Source organism: Saccopteryx leptura, chromosome 4 (assembly GCF_036850995.1).
Source record: "Saccopteryx leptura isolate mSacLep1 chromosome 4, mSacLep1_pri_phased_curated, whole genome shotgun sequence".
Lineage (NCBI taxonomy): Eukaryota > Metazoa > Chordata > Mammalia > Chiroptera > Emballonuridae > Saccopteryx > Saccopteryx leptura.
This window is the reverse complement of record NC_089506.1, coordinates 1,643,131-1,663,190: the sequence shown is the minus strand read 5'-3', so window position 1 is coordinate 1,663,190 and position 20,060 is coordinate 1,643,131. Positions and strand designations below refer to the sequence as shown.

Below are 20,060 nucleotides of genomic sequence, written 5' to 3'. Positions count from 1 at the left end.
ATGCTGGAGACACACTCAGAGCCTGTCCGCTGGCTTTCGGTTTGGTGAAAAAGTCTGCTTGTCTACCGTTTGGATGTAGTATGCCAGTCTAGGAATTAGAGATTACATCTCAGACTATGCTGCTAATACACGGCCGTTTCGGTTTTTTTATGTCACTAAAATAACAATGGCCGTGGCAGCAGTGAATGTCAACTTATTAAGAAGAATAAAAATGAACTGATCTCTGGTATTATAATTCACATACCCGGACACGGTGAGATCTGGAAGCGGTCCGATGAAATGCCACTTCATTTTATCTCCTTCCTCCAGGTATAGATCTGCAAAGAAGTGATAATGTCTTTGTTTCAAGGCAAATGGACATAAAAGCCCCTCTTTTAGAAAATTTAAATAGGCTTCAGAAACCTCACTTAAAACAAAAAAATAAATAAATAAATTCAATTTTATATTTATGCATAATTTCCACTTAATCCCTTGCCTGGGATAGTCCAGTGGATTATCGACTCAGCTCAGGAGACAGCTGACTGAAGGTTCTTTCTCTTTTTCTTCCTTTTTAATTCTGTGGGAGTGACTTGAACCTGTCGGCATCGGGGAAGTTTGGAGAATGTCTGAAACGAAACAGTTTAGAAGCATAACTCTTCTAAGGTTTGAAAACTTTAGGGGAATTATTTTGACAGTTATTTCTTTGCTGAGAAAGATTTCACGGTCATTTCTTATCGGGTAAAGCACTGGCCAAGGGTTTCGACCCTCAGAAGGAGATTTCCCCGTGTCCTCTCTGAGACTGACCTGGGCTTGGACCCTCAGGAGGAGATTTCCCCGTCTCCTCTCTGAGGCTGGTCGACCTGGGCTTCGACCCTCAGGAGGAGATTTCCCCGTGTCCTCTCTGAGACTGGCCGTCCTGGGCTCCGACCCTCAGGAGGAGATTTCCCCGTCTCCTCTCTGAGACTGGCCGACCTGGGCTTCGACCCTCAGGAGGAGATTTCCCCGTGTCCTCTCTGAGACTGACCTGGGCTTGGACCCTCAGGAGGAGATTTCCCCGTGTCCTCTCTGAGGCTGGTCGACCTGGGCTCCGACCCTCAGGAGGAGATTTCCCCGTGTCCTCTCTGAGACTAGTCGACCTGGGCTTGGACCCTCAGGAGGAGATTTCCCTGTGTCCTCTCTGAGGCCGACCTGGGCTCCGACCCTCAGGAGGAGATTTCCCCGTGTCCTCTCTGAGACTGGTCGACCTGGGCTTGGACCCTCAGGAGGAGATTTCCCCGTGTCCTCTCTGAGACTGACCTGGGCTCCGACCCTCAGGAGGAGATTTCCCCGTGTCCTCTCTGAGACTGACCTGGGCTTGGACCCTCAGGAGGAGTCTTCCCCGTGTCCTCTCTGAGACTGACCTGGGCTCCGACCCTCAGGAGGAGATTTCCCCGTGTCCTCTCTGAGACTGACCTGGGCTTGGACCCTCAGGAGGAGATTTCCCCGTGTCCTCTCTGAGACTGACCTGGGCTCCCACCCTCAGGAGGAGATTTCCCCATGTCCTCTCTGAGACTGGCCGACCTGGGCTTGGACCCTCAGGAGGAGATTTCCCCGTGTCCTCTCTGTGACTGGCGGACCTGGGCTTGGACCCTCAGGAGGAGATTTCCCCGTGTCCTCTCTGAGACTGACCTGGGCTTGGACCCTCAGGAGGAGATTTCCCCGTGTCCTCTCTGAGACTGGCCGTCCTGGGCTCCGACCCTCAGGAGGAGATTTCCCCGTGTCCTCTCTGAGACTGGCCGTCCTGGGCTTGGACCCTCAGGAGGAGATTTCCCCGTGTCCTCTCTGAGGCTGGCCGTCCTGGGCTCCGACCCTCAGGAGGAGATTTCCCTGTGTCCTCTCTGAGGCTGGTCGACCTGGGCTTGGACCCTCAGGAGGAGATTTCCCCGTGTCCTCTCTGAGACTGACCTGGGCTTGGACCCTCAGGAGGAGATTTCCCCGTGTCCTCTCTGAGACTGACCTGGGCTTGGACCCTCAGGAGGAGATTTCCCCGTGTCCTCTCTGTGACTGACCGTCCTGGGCTCCAACCCTCAGGAGGAGATTTCCCCGTGTCCTCTCTGAGACTGGTCGACCTGGGCTTGGACCCTCAGGAGGAGATTTCCCCGTGTCCTCTCTGAGACTGACCTGGGCTTGGACCCTCAGGAGGAGATTTCCCCGTGTCCTCTCTGAGACTGACCTGGGCTTGGACCCTCAGGAGGAGATTTCCCCGTGTCCTCTCTGAGACTGGTCGACCTGGGCTTGGACCCTCAGGAGGAGATTTCCCCGTGTCCTCTCTGAGACTGACCTGGGCTTGGACCCTCAGGAGGAGATTTCCCCGTGTCCTCTCTGAGACTGGTCGACCTGGGCTTGGACCCTCAGGAGGAGATTTCCCCGTGTCCTCTCTGAGACTGACCTGGGCTTGGACCCTCAGGAGGAGATTTCCCCGTGTCCTCTCTGAGACTGACCTGGGCTTGGACCCTCAGGAGGAGATTTCCCCGTGTCCTCTCTGTGACTGACCGTCCTGGGCTCCAACCCTCAGGAGGAGATTTCCCCGTGTCCTCTCTGAGACTGGTCGACCTGGGCTTGGACCCTCAGGAGGAGATTTCCCCGTCTCCTCTCTGAGGCTGGCGGACCTGGGCTCTGACCCTCAGGAGGAGATTTCCCCGTGTCCTCTCTGAGGCTGGTCGTCCTGGGCTTTGACCCTCAGGAGGAGATTTCCCCGTGTCTTCTCTGAGACTGGTCGTCCTGGGCTCCGACCCTCAGGAGGAGATTTCCCCGTGTCCTCTCTGAGACTGACCTGGGCTCCGACCCTCAGGAGGAGATTTCCCCGTGTCCTCTCTGAGACTGACCTGGGCTTCGACCCTCAGGAGGAGATTTCCCCGTGTCCTCTCTGAGGCCGACCTGGGCTTCACTTTTCTTCGCTTCCTTTCCAGCTCCTTGTGGCTACAATGTCACGTCTCAGAACGGGACCATCTATTCTCCGGGGTTCCCCGACGAGTACCCCATCCTGAAGGACTGCCTCTGGCTGGTCACCGTGCCCCCTGGCCACGGGGTCTACATCAACTTCACCTTGCTGCAGACGGAGGCCGTGAACGACTACATCGCAGTTTGGTACGAGACGGGCCCTGCGCGGGCCAGTCTGTGGTCGTGGTAGACCATGCTTATGACCGCTCACACCACACGTCCCCCAGATCACACAGGGAGGGGTGTCCTGCGCGGGCCAGGCTGTGACCGTGGTAGACCATGCTTACGACCGCTCACACCACACGTCCCCCAGATCACACAGGGAGGGTGTCCTGCGCAGGCCAGGCTGTGACCGTGGTAGACCATGCTTACGACCGCTCACACCACACGTCCCCCAGATCACACAGGGAGGGGTGTCCTGCGCGGGCCAGGCTGTGACCGTGGTAGACCATGCTTACGACCGCTCACACGTCCCCCCAGATGGCACAGGGAGGGGTGTCCTGGCTGGGGAGATGCTGAGAAGGAAATTCTCCCACTAAACTTAGGAACGTAAAGAGTAAACCTCACGTACCGTGTGTGAGTTTTGCTGCACGGTAGATACAAGATTACTCTGACTATGGGAGACTATCTCAAGGTTCTCTGTTTTACATATTTAAGTGTGATTATTTTTTTTCTTCTTAAAGAGAAGCTGATATGACCATGTAAATGTGATGCTTCCAGAGCTGTTGGAGAAGCGTTTGCACATGGCCCCTCCCTCCTCCCGTCCTTGGTGGACACCGAGGAAATGCTCCCGGGTGGTGTGTAGGACACTCTGAGCCAGGGCGGGGGCTGCGGGGGTGGGTGGGGGCCCCGGCTCCCTGTCTAAGGCACCCTGTGACTTCCCTGAGTTACTTGAGCATTTCCTGACTGAAACCCATGTAGCCATGGGAGCCACTGTCCGTGCCTTTGCTTTTGGAGGTGAGAGGTTATGGGGGAGACAGGGGCCCCGTGATCCTGGGACGGCCAAGGCAGAGAGCTCCATCAGTCCCCGGGAGGGAGCAGAGCCCAGACTCTCAGAGCCGGGGTGTGCTTTTTAGTAAACGTCCATGGAAAGTAGAGGAGAAACCACAGTTAACCGTGTGTGTGTGCGCGCGCGCGTGTGTGTGCGCACGCGTGCACATGTGAGAGCGTGCCTCTGTATGCGTCTGTGTTGTGCATGAGAGTGAGCGTGAGCGTGTGAGTGTGTTGGTGAGTCTGTAGGGGAGGGGGCCACACCGGGTGTGGAGTGCTGAGCCTGGGAGAGCCCCAGGAGGGAGGAGGTGACCCCCAAGCTGGAGACAGCTTTCCAGGACCTTGCACTCCCTGCTCAGGAGTCCCGGCCTCACCCAGAGCAGCAGGGACCCCCTGGGGGCTTTAGGGGACTTGTAAGGGCAGGTCCTGCGGAGCATGTCCAGTCTCATGTTGTGGGAAACACTTTATCTTGGGGCGGAAGGGGAGCCGACCTCGCGGCTGGGGCAGTGACTCTTGAGGAGTGAGCATGCTGGGAGCCGGGGACTGTGGGTCCAGGGGGATGGAGCACAGGAAATGCGAAGTGGGCCCAGAGGAGCTGTCCGTTCAAAAGCAGATCCAACAACTACCGAGACCCAAAACCGGGTGCTCCAGCCGCCCCCCCCCCCCGGACCAACCAGCAGAGGGAGACTCTGGACGCAGAGGGTTTCCGTAGTTACCGCCAGTGAGCCCTGCCCGTGGTCCGGGCGCTGAGGAAGGAGAGAGGCTGGGAAGTGTGGTCCGCTTTAGGAAGGCTAAGTGAGCTCCCGGCATTGCTAACACGAGAGGTAGTCCATGTTATTTTCATTCAGTTTTTTAAAAAATCTGTCTATTCAGGAGGGAGATCTCCAGAAACGTCACCTGTGATCCAAGAGATGCCATTGAATTTGGAGTTTAAAGTGTGGACTTTAAAATAACGTTTTTTTCCCACTGATTCAGAAGGGAGAGAGGGAGAGGCATCTGCTTATTTGCCGTGGCTGTTCCGTTGAGGTCTGTACTCACTGACCACTTCTCACGGGTGCCCTGACCCAGGGTCAGACCTGCGATCTCAGGGACACCCACTGAGCCGCCCGGCCAGGGCTGAAAGAGAGACTGCTGGAAGGGAGCTGGCAGATGGCATTGCGGGCACTACTGTGCATGTGACCGCGTCTAAAAGCCTGGTGGGGGTCCTCTGTGGGAATGAATGCATGTGGAGTCACCGGGGGGTGCCCGGTGTGCACGCCAACCCCGGCACCAGGAACCCGGGCTCGGGCCAAGACGAAATCCAGCAGTCGGAAGAGGACGCGCCGTCCATGTGGAGTCACCAGGGGGTGCCCGGTGTGCACGCCAACCCCGGCACCAGGAACCCGGGCTCGGGCCAAGACGAAGTCCAGCAGTCGGAAGAGGACGCGCTGTCCACGTGAAGCCGTTCCTACGTAACCTTGCCTCAGGCGGCTGTTTCTCCCTCCGCAGGGACGGCCCGGACCAGAGCTCCCCGCAGCTGGGTGTCTTCAGTGGGAACACGGCCCTGGAAACCGCATACAGCTCCACCAACCAAGTCCTGCTCAGTTTCCACAGCGACTTTTCCAACGGCGGCTTCTTCGTGCTCAACTTCCACGGTCAGTGTGTGTTCACCCCTCCAACGAGGGCGGAGACTTCCTCTGATTTTCTCCTGTCCCGCCCTGTGCCCGGTTTCCAGCAGAAGAGCCCGATCAGCTGTCCCCAACCCTGGCGGTCCCTGGCGACATTTTTAGCTCAATGATAGCGTTATTATTCCGCATCTTACTAAGCTGCATCGTGGAGTCAGGTGGGCCCCTTCCATGATCCCTGTGCTGTGAAGGAGGCTCTGGCGTGGGAGCCAGTGACGGGCAGGGTCACGTCTCCAGAGATGTCCCCGTCTCCAGAGATGTCCCCGTCCTCTGTGTGAGTGGAGATGCGGGAGAGCAAAGCCCCTCGGGGTTTTGAGGATGAACACAAAATGATTTGGAAAAAATTATCTGGGTCTCTTGCTTCTCCTGAGGACTGTCACCATGGACGTCCTCAGGACAGGAGGACAGAGACCTCATCAAATCTGAACGTGGCCTCACAGCCGGGCCACGGGAGAACCATTTGTCCTGTAGAATTCCTAGCAGGTGTGAGGGGTCGTGTGTAAATAGTATCAGTGTTTTTTAAAATTGTGTATGTTTCTCTTTGACATTAAATACTCCTTGGCATTAGATGATCTTGTGAGCGGCGGAGGGTTGAGAACTTTGGGAAACCGTGGTTTATTCGTGCAGACAGAGCAGTGAGCCTGGGCATTATAGCGACGTAAGAGGAATGCATTCTGTAATGACTTTGGTTTTTTGTCGTTGCATTTATTTACTTATTTTTATTTTATTTTTGTCATAAACCTTTTAGCATTTCAGCTCAAGAAATGTCAGCCTCCCCCGGCAGTCCCACGGGCAGAGATGCTGATTGAGGACGAGGACTTTGAAATAGGTGAGGTTTCCTTCGTGACGAGGCCGTGAGGTTCAGGGGCTGGGTCACACCCCGCCTGGCTGTGACGGTGACTCAGGGGATCCAGGGAGCATTTGTCAGGACCGGGCCAGCAGCCGCTGGGGAGTTATACACGGAGGGCACATGGCAGATACACGTGACTCAGGGGACCGAGGGAGCATTTGTCAGGACCGGGCGGCAGCTGCTGGGGAGTTATACACGCAGGGCACACGGCAGATACACATGTTCCCCTTCCTTCGTTTCCAGAACTTTGGGGATTTTGTCACTTTGAGCACATTTCGCCCTTGAGCGTGGACACGTTTGTATTTTCCTCTTGAGTACGGTTTTCCGAGGCAGACAAGCAGATGCGTGTTCAGTTGGGGACACGTGGTCATCAGCTAGAACAGGGGTCCCCAAACTACAGCCTGCGGGCCACATGCAGCCCCCTGAGGCCATTTATCTGGCCCCCGCTGCACTTCCGGAAGGGGCACCTCTTTCATTGGTGGTCAGTGAGAGGAGCACATTGACCATCTCATTAGCCAAAAGCAGGCCCATAGTTCCCATTGAAATACTGGTCAGTTTCTTGATTTGAATTTACTTGTTTTTTATCTTAAATATTGTATTTGTTCCCGTTTTGTTTTTTTACTTTAAAATAAGATATGTGCAGTGTGCATAGGGATTTGTTCATAGTTTGTTTTTGTTTGTTTTTGTTTTTTTTAGATTTTTTTTTTTTTTTTTCATTTTTCTGAAGCTGGAAACAGGGAGAGACAGTCAGACAGACTCCCGCATGCGCCCGGCCGGGATCCACCCGGCACGCCCACCATGGGGCGATGCTCTGCCCACCAGGGGGGGCGATGCTCTGCCCATCCTGGGCGTCGCCATGTTGCGACCAGAGCCACTCTAGCGCCTGAGGCAGAGGCCACAGAGCCATCCCCAGCGCCCGGGCCATCTTTGCTCCAATGGAGCCTTGGCTGCGGGAGGGGAAGAGAGAGACAGAGAGGAAAGCGCGGCGGAGGGGTGGAGAAGCAAATGGGTGCTTCTCCTATGTGCCCTGGCCGGGAATCGAACCCGGGTCCTCCGCACGCTAGGCCGACGCTCTACCGCTGAGCCAACCGGCCAGGGCCATAGTTTTTTTTATAGTCCGGCCCTCCAACAGTCTGAGGGACAGTGAACTGGCCCCCTGTGTAAAAAGTTTGGGGACCCCTGAGCTAGAAGAACGCCATTGTTTGTGGCCAAGGTGACAATCAGTGACGCTGGCCTGTCATTGTCACTGGGATGTCATGGGCGCATCTACTTCACGATAAGATTTAGAAATTCCAGTTTCTCGTTTTCTGTTCCTGGCCTATTTTGTGAGCCAGTCATCGGGCCCCATGGGGAAACGGCCGTTGTCTGTGTTGGCCGAGTGATAGCTGTGACCCAGGGCTTCTCGGTCTCAGTGACAAGCGCCCCACCCTGTGGTGACACCGAAGTGTCAGACCACTGGTCAAACCGCGGGACGTCATTCTCCTCCGCTCATAAATGGCTGAGTTGAGGGACCACGGTGCCAGTTAGACCGAGGTCACAGTGCGGCCTTTCTGGAAGCAGAAAAGACATTCTGTGTCACAACCTAAACCCTCAGACTCGCCGCTCGCTTTTATTTCCCTGTGACCCACGGACGTTGGAGGGACAGACACACTAGCCGGGGAGGAGACACCGCCTGTAGCTGCTGTGCTCGCGGTGGTTCTGGTCAAGGTTTAGGAAGGAGGGCCTGAGATGGTGGAGTGTGGTCCCACGGCCTGACTGAGGAAGACGGACGCTGACCTCATTGGTCAGGCAACCACCTGCCCTTCATACACCCCACACGCCGGGTGTCCCAGAAGCACGATCCCCAAGTGTTTGTGTGGACTCTTCCAGGTGACGTCGTGCGGTACCTCTGCCACCCTGGCTACACGCTGACCGGGGCCGACACGCTCACCTGCAAGCTCGGCGCCCAGCTGCAGTTCGAAGGCTCCCTCCCCACCTGCGAAGGTACGCGTGCGTGTGCGTGTGTGTGTGTGTGTGTGCATGCGTGTATGTGTGTGCGTGTGTGTGTGTGTGTGTGTGAGGTTCCCGTTTCCGTGTGCCCTGGGGACAGGCGTGAGCGCACGGGCCGGAGCATCTTCTTCCTGTGGGTCCGGTGTCCCTCCTCCCCTGGGCTGGGACCCACTGCCATTAACGTCCCCTGCTCACAGAAACAGCTGGTGACCCCCTCTTTCTGCATCTCTAGAAACAAAACCACACCAAGCGGGACGCTGGCTTTTCCCCAACAGGTGATCAGGAAGCCTTCCAACAGAAGGCAGAGTCGACATAATTTAAAAACATGAAACCTGAACACCCACCGCCAGGGTGCCACCATTCCTGTGTACACCGCATCCTTTGTCACGTGACTCCCTGTGATCTGTCCTCCTGTCCATCTGTCCGATATTTCTGACGCATGTCGAGACAGACGGCATCGCTGTTTCACTCTACACACTTAAGCGTGCACAGAATTAGCTAGTGCTCGCTGGTTTTTCTCTAAAATGTATAAGTGCTGATATGTCCCCAAAATGCACACAGTTTGTTTGTTACTTGTCTCTAAAATTCATAGACCGTGTGCGGTAAACAGAGACGGTCCACAGTAGCGGAAACAGGGCTGAGGCTGAAGCGATGGAGTCAGTGGTCTGAGTAGAGTTAGATCATTTGTAAAATATTGATTGCGTTGAAAAGATACCACTCTCGAGGATTATTAGAAGCAAAAGTACTTGGGAGAAAAAAAATAGACATAAGCTAAAATGGCCCCAAACAAGCCAGAAGTATCATTGGCCTGTCTATCCAAAAGCTGTCTGAGTTAAACTATATAGTTTTGAACTTTCTGACCTCAGAGTCACGGGACAGACACACTCGGTCATTTTAGAGACCAGAACTCTCCCCTTTCAAGGGGATGGAATGTCGGCACTCGCCAGGGTGCCCGCAGCACCTGCAGGGATGCGCCTTCGGTGGGGGGGACCCAGGGTCTCGGTCTGCACTTGGTCAGTCACGAAAGCCCAGCGCTTCTCTGCGTCTGCAGATCGGTGGGCTCCCGAGGCCGTGCAGGGAACCGTGAGCGAGCTCTCCTGTGCAGTGTTTCAGAATGCTCATTGTCCCATAAGCAGCAGGTCCTCTGCATGGCAACAGGACTGATTTTGCAGACGCCCACACCCTTGAGCTGACTCTCAGCGTGTCCGCTAACCTTGCACCTTCTCCCCGCGCCTGGAGACAGAAGGGCGGGCACCCGAGAGATTCTCGGCATCCGGAGAAAACCTGGGAGGAGTTACTGATAAGTCACCACAGTGACTGAGACTATTTCGAAGGGAAGCTGACTTTCCAGTGGCGCCCACACGGGGGAGCCAGTGGGCGTGGGGACCCCACGCGAGGCAGGAGCCCCTCCCGGCTGCTCTCCGAGGATTTCCACACCCACAGGACATGCAGGGCGGGGCTCACAGAGACTCGGCCCCTCAGGCCACGCTGAGGCGTTGGGGATCACTTGGGGTGCTCAGTCAGGAGACAGAAGTCCTTGTTTCCTTGGAAACACCCGTGTGTAAGGATCGCCGCACACAGGCAACGAGGACCTGTCAGCAGGTTTTTCTCCCCTGAAGGTGCAGGGTCAGATAGAAAACGTTCTTTGCCATTTTATGGAAAAGTTAACTGAGGCAAAGCTTCACATTTTTACGGCACATTTTGATCCCAAGAAGCACAACCTTAAGTTTCTCAGAACAGACGACTTGAAGCAAAGACAGTCTTAGAGAATTGGGGAAGGTGTAACTGTATTCAACTTTATTCAAGTTAGTATTCAGAATATTTTATGCAAGATATTATTCAATACTACTTCCAAAAAAAAAAAAAACCCCACAGAGAAAATGCCTTTATTATGCTGTCCCCTCTCCCAAGGTTAACCGAGTTTGTGTTTAAATGAAATTAATTCACAAGTATCCAGGAACAGGGTAAATCAGCCCATCCAGAGCAAGTTCTCTGAGTGGCTCTATTGTCACGCACACTAGCGGGCAGCATTCTGCAAACAGGACGGGCCCTGGGTCTCAGGCCAGAGGTGCCACGTCCCCTGGCCCCGGGCAGTGACCACAGGGGACAAACTGGAGCACAGGAGCCAGTCTGTTTCGAGGAACCGAGAGTCAGCCTCCCTGCCGTTCCCTAAATGCCTCCCTATTTGAGAAAGGAGGTGGGGACTCAGCTGTCTCTCCTCAAACTCTGAAGCCTCAATTACAGTCTTCCTCCAGCTCCCTCCATTGTCTGGGTGACTTCACTGGACTCGGGTGGGCCCAATCCCCCAGCACTTTCTTGATGAGAAATTGCGTCAGCTGTGAGACTTCCTCTCCAGACGTTGCAGCTTTCAGCAGTTCTGCTGTGGAAGTGACCGCCACTTTCAGGGGGTTGACCGTTCCTTGGGAACAACGGCAGTAAATCCACCCTTGAAACTTAGCGCCCTATGCAGATCAATGTCATCTTATTTTGTTGGGCACTTATCTTAATTTTGGGGGAAAAGACAAACAGACTGAGTCTCTGGAAGGCTTCCTAACACCACCACACACGCCTTCTGACCCGTGAGACGCCAGCCGGCGTCCTGTGGTTGAACCCAGTTCTGACGCGACCTGGAGATGCAGAGAGGGCCCCAGCCGCCCCGGTTCAGGGCCCAGTCCCACAGACTGTCCCGACTGGACGCCAGCCTCACGTCCAGTTGTCCCCGGTGCTCCTGGACGGCTGTGTAAACCAGAGGCCCCTGCGACCCCTCCTTGGGTTCGATAATTGGTAGAAACGCTCCCAGGACTCGGGAATAGGCACCTGGACTCAGGTTGACCAGTTTCTAATGAGGACACAGTGAGGACACAGTGAGGACACAGTGAAGGACACAGTGAGGACACAGTGAGGACACAGTGAAGGACACAGTGAGGACACAGTGAGGACACAGTGAGGACACAGTGAAGGACACAGTGAGGACACAGTGAGGACACAGTGAGGACACAGTGAGGGACACAGTGAGGGACACAGTGAGGACACAGTGAGGGACACAGTGAGGACACAGTGAGGACACAGTGAAGGACACAGTGAGGACACAGTGAGGACACAGTGAGGGACACAGTGAGGGACACAGTGAGGACACAGTGAGGACACAGTGAGGACACAGTGAAGGACACAGTGAGGACACAGTGAGGACACAGTGAAGGACACAGTGAGGACACAGTGAGGACACAGTGAGGGACACAGTGAGGGACACAGTGAGGACACAGTGAGGGACACAGTGAGGACACAGTGAGGACACAGTGAAGGACACAGTGAGGACACAGTGAGGACACAGTGAGGGACACAGTGAGGGACACAGTGAGGACACAGTGAAGGACACAGTGAGGACACAGTGAGGACACAGTGAAGGACACAGTGAGGACACAGTGAGGGACACAGTGAGGACACAGTGAAGGACACAGTGAGGGACACGGTGAAGGACACAGTGAGGACACAGTGAGGACACAGTGAGGACACAGTGAAGGACACAGTGAGGACACAGTGAGGACACAGTGAAGGACACAGTGAGGACACAGTGAAGGACACAGTGAGGACACAGTGAGGACACAGTGAAGGACACAGTGAGGACACAGTGAGGGACACAGTGAGGACACAGTGAGGACACAGTGAGGACACAGTGAAGGACACAGTGAGGGACACAGTGAGGACACAGTGAAGGACACAGTGAAGGACACAGTGAGGACACAGTGAGGACACAGTGAAGGACACAGTGAGGACACAGTGAGGGACACAGTGAGGACGCAGTGAAGACACGGGAACAGCCCAGTGGACAGGGGCGCGGGGAGGGCTGGAGGCTCCAAGCACAGACCTCTGTCCCGGAGGACAGGTCCCCCACCCCGAGTGTGGAGGCCTCCATCAGCCCAGAAGCTCCTCAAGTCTTGTTCTTCAAGTTTTTGTGGAGCTGACCCTCCAGCCCCGTCCACCGCCCTGACCGCCAGAGGTCAGAGGAGGACTGAAGGCTGCAGCCCTTTAACCGCGTGGTCTTTCGGTGGCCAGTCCTGTCCCGGGGCTCCGGGGCCCCAGCCTCCGTCACCACATGTACACAGACCCCAGCGTGCCGCTCCGGGCTCCTGGCGAAGGTGCACCCCTCCCCTCAGGGAAACGCAGGGGCTCCCAGAGCCCCCACCTCCATCACCACATACACATAGACCCCAGCCTGCCGCTCCGGGCTCCTGGCGAAGGTGCACCCCTCCCCTCAGGGAAACGCGGGGGCCTCAGGGACTCCAGCCTCCGTCACCACATGTGCACAGACCCCAGCGTGCCGCTCCGGGCTCCTGGCGGAGGACAGTGCACCCTCCCCTCAGGGAAACGCGGGGGCTTCAGGGACGCCAGCCTCCGTCACCACATGTGCATAGACCCCAGCGTGCCGCTCCGGGCTCCTGGCGAAGGACAGTGCACCCTCCCCTCAGGGAAACGCGGGGGCCTCAGGGACGCCACGCCAGGAATGTGGCACAAGGACCACAGCTGTTCAGGGACGTCACAGAAGTGGCTGTCCTCGTGCTAAGGCAATGCAACATTTCAAAACGTGAAGAGACATCCTAAGGAGGGTTCGGAACAGGAGGCCGGGAGGCCGGGAGGGAGAGGCCACCTCTTGCCGCCAGTTCTCAGGGTGTGTCTGTGGAGGGTGTTCCGGGGGCCGGAGACCTGATGTGACCAGATTCCAAACGGCCCTCCATCAGGTGATGTCACCCTAGAGAGGTGGGACTTCGTCAGCAGCTTCTAAACTGTGTATCCATCAACTGGAAACACACGGTGTTCCATGAACAGGAGACACAGTCCGTGACCTTTGGGCCGTGACTCATCCTGCAGTGGACACGCCCCCCAGGGGCTCCGGTGCTGAGTCTCACGTCCTGTGATGCTCTCAGCCTCCAGGGCTTTCAAGAATCTATGTTCCCGGTTTTTAAAACCAACGCCTGGCTTGGTTACTTTTGTTGAAGGCCTGCACGATGCATAAGTGAACGACGCTGATTTTGCAGGGTTCAAGCCACAGGTCTGCCTGTCCTTCAAACGTAAGCAAACCCCAAAACTCGTGCGGGGGCCTGGGGGCTCAGAGCCCCGGGGGGTGTCTCTGGGGGGGGCAGGTTCCTTCTGAGGCGTCCCGAGTAGGGGGTCTGCAGGGTCCCTCTGCAAAGACACAGACACAGTGTTCTGTGATGTCTGAAACCTGGTGACAGTTACAGCAACAGGAAGGGGCAGGCAGCTCGGAAACAGCAAGAGGAACGAGTGACTCAAAGCTCTTGGGTGGGTGTATCCAGGGGCATTTTTATTTTGTTTTGTTTTGTTCCAGGGACAGAGAGAGAGTCAGAGAGAGGGATAGACAGGAACGGAGAGATGACAAGCATCAATCATCAGTTTTTCATTGCAACACCTTAGTTGTTCATTGATTGCTTTCTCCTATGTGCCTTGACCGCAGGCCTTCAGCAGACCGAGTGACCCCTTGCTCGAGCCAGCGACCTTGGGTCCAAGCTGGTGAGCTTTTGCTCAAACCAGATGAGCCTGTGCTCAAGCTGGCAACCTCGGGGTCTTGAACCTGGGTCCTTCCGCATCCCAGTCCGATGCTCTATCCACTGCACCACTGCCTGGTCGGGGCATTTTTAAAACAATTTTGTCAAGGAAAAAATGAAACAGGAGTTGTAAGAAAATGACATCTTAATGAAAATGCTCAAATAAATAGAGAAACAAACTAATTTCTAACAGCCTATTACTTAAACCAAAGCACATGGCACAAGCTTTGCTCACCTGTCTGGGAAAGGTCCTTGTTTTGAAATGGATATTGATTCATATTTTTAAGGAAAAAAAATACATTTCCTTTAACAAAAGATCTTTTTCATTAAGAAAAGCTGATTGCTTAGCTTTTTAAACATTTTGTGAATAGCTTTGTCACATATCTTTATTTTTGAGCCATTGTCTATGAGAGAAATAATTTTTCGCTTCATAGTTTTATAAACAGTTTCTGGGAGTTTCTGTAATTTCAGTGAAAGAGGTGACTAGTCGAGGTGGTCGACCCTGTGCAGGTGAGCTTCAGTCTGATTAACCTGGAAGTAGTTTGATCAAGGAGGAACCAGTGTGTCCGTGTGTCCCCACTGTCTCCCTGTCTTAGCGGTTCGTCAGGATCAGTTCGCCTGCTGGACGTCAGCGCTCCTCCCTGACACACAGGGAGCCCAGGGTCCAGTGCGGCTCTGAGCCCGGGTCCTGCTGACTGTCTCTTACCGTAGTAGCCTCAAGCAGTCACATCCAGTTTTAAACCTACTATCCTAAATACAATTGAAAGTGTGAGCAAAGGCAGACATGAATACAAGTCTGCTGGCGTTGCGTAAAATTCTGCAGTACCTCTGTCCTGTCCTTCGGAGCGGCGAGGTCCCGCTGTCTAGCCGAGTTGGGGACACCAGGGACGGACGGGGCACCCCCCAGCGCACCTGCCCCACATCGAGCGAGCGAGGCGCGTGGGGAGTTCAGCCCGAGGGAGGCCGGGGTGGGAGGCCCTCCGGGAGCTGGCTGATCCGACATCGGTTCCAGCTTCACCCACGCAGGGCAGAGCAGCGGGACCCCTCCGGTGACCTGCCAGCTCCTCCAGGTGAACGAGAGAGCGTGCGTGAGGGGTCAGTATTGTTTCCCGTGGGGCAGCTGTGTCGGACTCCGCTGCCCTGGGGGTGGGTGGGTGACTTCATCTCCTTGACCCTGGAATCACGCAGGATCAGTGTGTCTGCCTGCCCTCCGTCCACTGTCTGTCTGTGTCCTCTGGCTAGCCACCCTGTGTGCGTACTTTCCTCATACGTGAGACGTGTACCGTTCTCTCACATGATAGGGTGATGCCAGGGCGCGGGTCCCCTGCTGTGTTTCCGCCCCACACTGACCAGTCTCGGCTCAGCAGGACGCCTGTTCCTCCCCTGGGCTCCCGTGCAGAGGGGCTGACCCCCTCCCTCGGAAGCCGGGCTCCCGTTGCTGAGGGAAACTCCTGTTCTCGTTATCAGCTCAGTGCCCGGCCAACGAGGTCCGCACGGCGTCCTCAGGGGTCATCCTCAGCCCCGGCTACCCCGGCAACTACTACAACTCCCAGACCTGCGCCTGGAGCATCCGGGTGGAGCCCAGCCACAACGTCACCCTCTTTGTGGACAGCTTTCAGAGCGAAAAGCAGTTTGACGCCCTGGAGATATTCGACGGTAAGCCTGTCTCCCCTTCGCTCACGTACCGCTGACCTCGACGTCCCGTGGTTAAAAAAGAAAAAGAAAAAAAAAACCCTTATCATGGTCTGTCACACAGGAACTGGAATATATTTCTTTGAGTTAAATTACATCTCCCCAAACAGGAAATGAATTCCTCCTGCCGTGTGTCGCCTCAGGAATCCAGCCCTCCGCAAATTATTAACATTCTGTTAATGCTGCAACTTTTAAACAATTTGAATCCCCGTGGAAATACATTCTGAAAATGTGCTGACTCTTACTTTATAACCCAGCCAATTTCAACCGAGTGCCACGAGGATTTTTAAAACATGCAGCACCTGACGGTTGACTCAGGGGCAGGGAGCTCTTTCCCCTTAGATTGTCAAACTAAAAAAAAATAAAATGAAAACGACAACAGCCCACACAATAATAGCCACCCTCTGGTGTGGTGGAATCAAAATGACACCTATTTTTTTTTTTTGTCAGATCAGCAAAAAAATGTATGCTTTTGGTGCACCACAGAATTTTAGTAATTAGTTTATGTGTGCCATGAGATGACAAAGTTAGAAGTCGCTGCTTTAAGCATTTGTTACTCCTTTAATGTGGGGATTTAGAGCAGGTGATCTCAGTCACAGCTCTTCTCTTTCTAAGAATTACAGTGACGCAGGAGGGACTGTAGGGAATTTGAGATTTAGGGAGTCAAGGCACTTGATTCACGCTACATGGTTATTTTACTGGGAATATATAAAAAGAACGGCTCACCTGATATTTATATACTTGATGATAAATGCTACAGGAGTCTTGAATGAACACAATTTTTAAGAAAAAAATTAGTCTTACACATTTTTATACAATTCAGTCAACTTTTTAGTGTATTGCTGTGCTTGAAAATCAAGTGTGGTTGAATTGTCCGTTTGAAATGAGACCGATGTGAGTCTTTGTCTTCACCATAGAGCAGCCTACCGTTACAGCTGTGCGTAGTAACATTGTTTCACAGGCGTCCACAGAGCTGTCCTTACTGTGGGATAAATAGCAATCAGTTAAGTGGAAACACACGCTCCGTGTAATTGACTTTATGGGCTAGTAAGCCTAAAGTCAAATTGTTCAAATTGTCCCCATGGACCCTTTTATGTATTTCCAGGATGGATTGCTGAATTGGAAATTAAATTTACATGTATAGACGCAGAAACAGGGGACAAAAGAAGAGGTTATTTTTTTTAAGTGTGGAGTAGTCCCCTCCAATTCACCTTTTTAAATTACCCACAGGCAAATGTGGTCCAAAAATATTGAATGGAAAATTCTGGAAGGAATCAATTTATGAGTTTTAAATGGGGCTGTGTCCGAGCAGCGTGATGATGTCATAGGCAGCCCCGCCCAGACCTCCCGGGACATGGACGGCCCCTTGGTCTGTGTCCCCACGCGGGACAGTCTCCTGTCTGTTAGCCACTCAGTCGCTGTCCCGGGGGTCAGCTTTCTGTCCTGGAATTTCAGCGTTCATGTGGCGGTCACCCTTGTCTCACATAACGATGTCCCAAACCACAGGGTAGTGATGCTGGGAGCTCAGATGTGCCCGTGAGGAGAGGGGCCAGAGAGGGCTCACTTTCAGTGCAGAGGAACGGATGGTAGGGGAAAACATGGTGTGCACAGGATTCAGTGCTGGCCACAGTGTCCAGTGTCCACTGGGGGTCTGGGGGTGGGGATGGTGGTACATTAGGACACATACGAGTGAAGACTTTCCCCTCAGTCCTTAGGACGGAGAGAAGTAAGTAATTCCTCTTGCAAAATTAAGTACTCATGTGATAAAGGGCTGCTCATTTCAGTGAGGCGTCGGGTGTTAGAAAAATTGAAAGGGCCACAGCCAGCCTCAGGCTGTGTGTGTGTGTGTGTGTGTGCGCGCGCGCGCGTGTGTGTGCAAGCGTGTGCACACGTGTGCATGTCTGTTCCCATAATGCTGTATATAATGAAGTATACTTAATAATGATTGTGAGCGTATGAACATTCCTCTGGTCCACCTTTGTTGAAATAGAATTCACTGGCAGACCCCTACACTGTCCAATATCAGGAGGAAGATCGTGATCAATAATGTATGCCCTAGAAGCATACAATATGATGTCCCCCCAAAATAAGGACAGCTCACACCCCTCATAAACCATCAGCGAGGCAGGTAACAGAGATCGTGCCAAAGCAGTCACTGTCAACATTATGAGAGATCTATGACGCGGTCTGTTCTAGTCTCAAAGATTTTCCTATAAAACAAAAGGTCAGAGTTTTACGTGTGTGCTTTTTTTAAGCTCTGGTATTTTTGTTTCAGTAAATGTCATGTTCATTGATCTCTCTCTCTCTCTCTCTCTCTTTTAAGATAGTGGCTCCTTTATAGCTCATGAGTTGACCAAAAAGCATGTTGAATATATTGATTTTAAACTTTATTCACCCAGGAGTAGATTATTCTCTGCAGTTCTTATGGTAGCTATTTCTCAATTAAAAAAATAAATTTTAATCATCTCCTCTCTCCCCCATTCCCCTCCCTCCCTCCCTCCCTCCCTCCCTCCCCACCTCTACGACCCTACCTGTAATCTGTCTTGTATTCTCATCTCCTGTCTATGCATCAACACACACTCACATATAACATCTATTGTACACTTTGGGATTTTTACACAATGGCTGTCACATTATACTTACCTGCAAATAGGTATCCCCGGTTGTCACATGCTACTTTAAGAATTACGTAGGCTGAGGTATGAATATCTCGTTCATTGATTTAATTGTTGTACAGACTCCTTTTCATAGCACTTAGCATTCTTTTTTTAAAACTTCAAACTACTAGTTAAGATCTACATTTTGCCATAAAAAGCATGGCAAGCATCCACATTGAGCCACAGAATAGCAGCTCTGCACACCTGTGCTATAGTTTGTGGAACTAGTTAGACCTTCGATTTCAATGGATGCTACAAATTGCTCTCAAAAGTGGTTGTACTGACGTGTGGGTCCACCAGTATCTCACGGAAGTTTCCACATCCCAATATCCATGCAAGGGTGACACTCATGGCAATAAAGCTCTTGTGTTTTTTCATTTACCACTGCTTCGTAGATAAGGCCCATTTGATTTAAGTACCATGTTGTCACTAGCACGCACACCTGGGATTGTCCTGCCTGGTTACCAATTTCTTTTGATCAGGGGATAGAGTTGTTGCTGTAGTCACCAGGAATTCTTTTTTCTCCACCGTGGAAATGAGTAGCTATAGGTCATATGTTCAGATCCTCCCTGAACAAAGAGCTGAAGGGAGTCTGAGTCATGCGGGGCTGCCTGACCGTCTCTGTGTTCGTGTTCCGTGCAGGTCCGTCTGGCCAGAGCCCTCTGCTAGTGGTCCTGAGTGGGAACCACACTGAGCCATCGAATTTCACAAGCGGGAGTCACCTCCTGTACCTCCGCTGGTCCACTGACCACGCAACCAGTAAGAAAGGGTTCAAGATCCGTTACGCAGGTGAGTGGGTAAGAGTCTGTGTTAATATAAAAATGTTTTGCTTTTTTTTTTCTATTTGGTGAGAGAAGAGTGGGCAGAGACAGACTCTCACATGCGCCCTGACCGGGATCCACCTGGGAAGCCCAAGAAGGGGCAATGCTTGCCCATATGGGGCATTGTTCTGTTGCTCAGCAACTGAGCTCTTCTTAGCACCTGAGGCGGAGGCCATGGAGCCATCCTCAGCACCCGGGACCAGTTCGCTCCAATCAAGCCATGACTGCAGGTGGGGGAGAGAGAGAGAGACAGAGAGAACCAAGAGGGGGAGGGGTGGAGAAGCAGATGGGCGCTTCTCCTGTGTGCCCTGGCCGGGAATCAAACCCAGGACATTCACATGCTGGGCTGACACTCTACCACTTAACCAACCAGCCAAGGCCTGAAAGTGCTATTAATGAAAGTGATCCACATGAAATTTAAAAAATTATAATATATATTTACCTAATTTTCAAAGATGAATAGTAAACTTTGATTAGAAATAATCTGATGACAAATCTTATGAGTTACATCTCTAAATAAATTTGGAGAAAAAATAAACTGTTTGTTGATCAATAATTTAAAAACGTAGGCCTGACCTGTGGTGACGCAGTGGATAAAGCATCGACCTAGAATGCTGAGGTCGCCAGTTCAAAACCCTGGGCTTGCCTGGTCAAGGCACATATGGGAGTTGATGCTTCCTGCTCCTCCCCCTGTTCTCTCTCTATCTCTCCCTCTCTCTCTCTCTCCCCCCTCTCTCTAATAAAAATGAATAAATAAAATCTAAAAAAGTAAATAATTTAAAAACGTATTGCTCACATCATAAACCATTGAATTGCATATCATGGAAAGCAAAGACATTTCCCCAAAGATAAAATCATATATACATTAGTTTTTAAAT

At 52.9% G+C, this 20,060-nt stretch overlaps 1 protein-coding gene across 1 annotated transcript in view; it reads left to right on the top strand.

Moving 5' to 3' along the window:
• Nucleotides 1–20,060, top strand: part of CSMD1 (CUB and Sushi multiple domains 1) — a 1,728,861-nt gene that overhangs the window by 1,573,883 nt on the left and 134,918 nt on the right. The window contains exons 43-48 of the mRNA XM_066382147.1: nucleotides 2,928–3,105; nucleotides 5,437–5,582; nucleotides 6,361–6,441; nucleotides 8,332–8,445; nucleotides 15,480–15,668; nucleotides 19,004–19,150. Of these exons, the coding sequence (XP_066238244.1) occupies nucleotides 2,928–3,105; nucleotides 5,437–5,582; nucleotides 6,361–6,441; nucleotides 8,332–8,445; nucleotides 15,480–15,668; nucleotides 19,004–19,150 (855 nt within the window). The remainder of the gene's footprint in view (nucleotides 1–2,927; nucleotides 3,106–5,436; nucleotides 5,583–6,360; nucleotides 6,442–8,331; nucleotides 8,446–15,479; nucleotides 15,669–19,003; nucleotides 19,151–20,060) is intronic.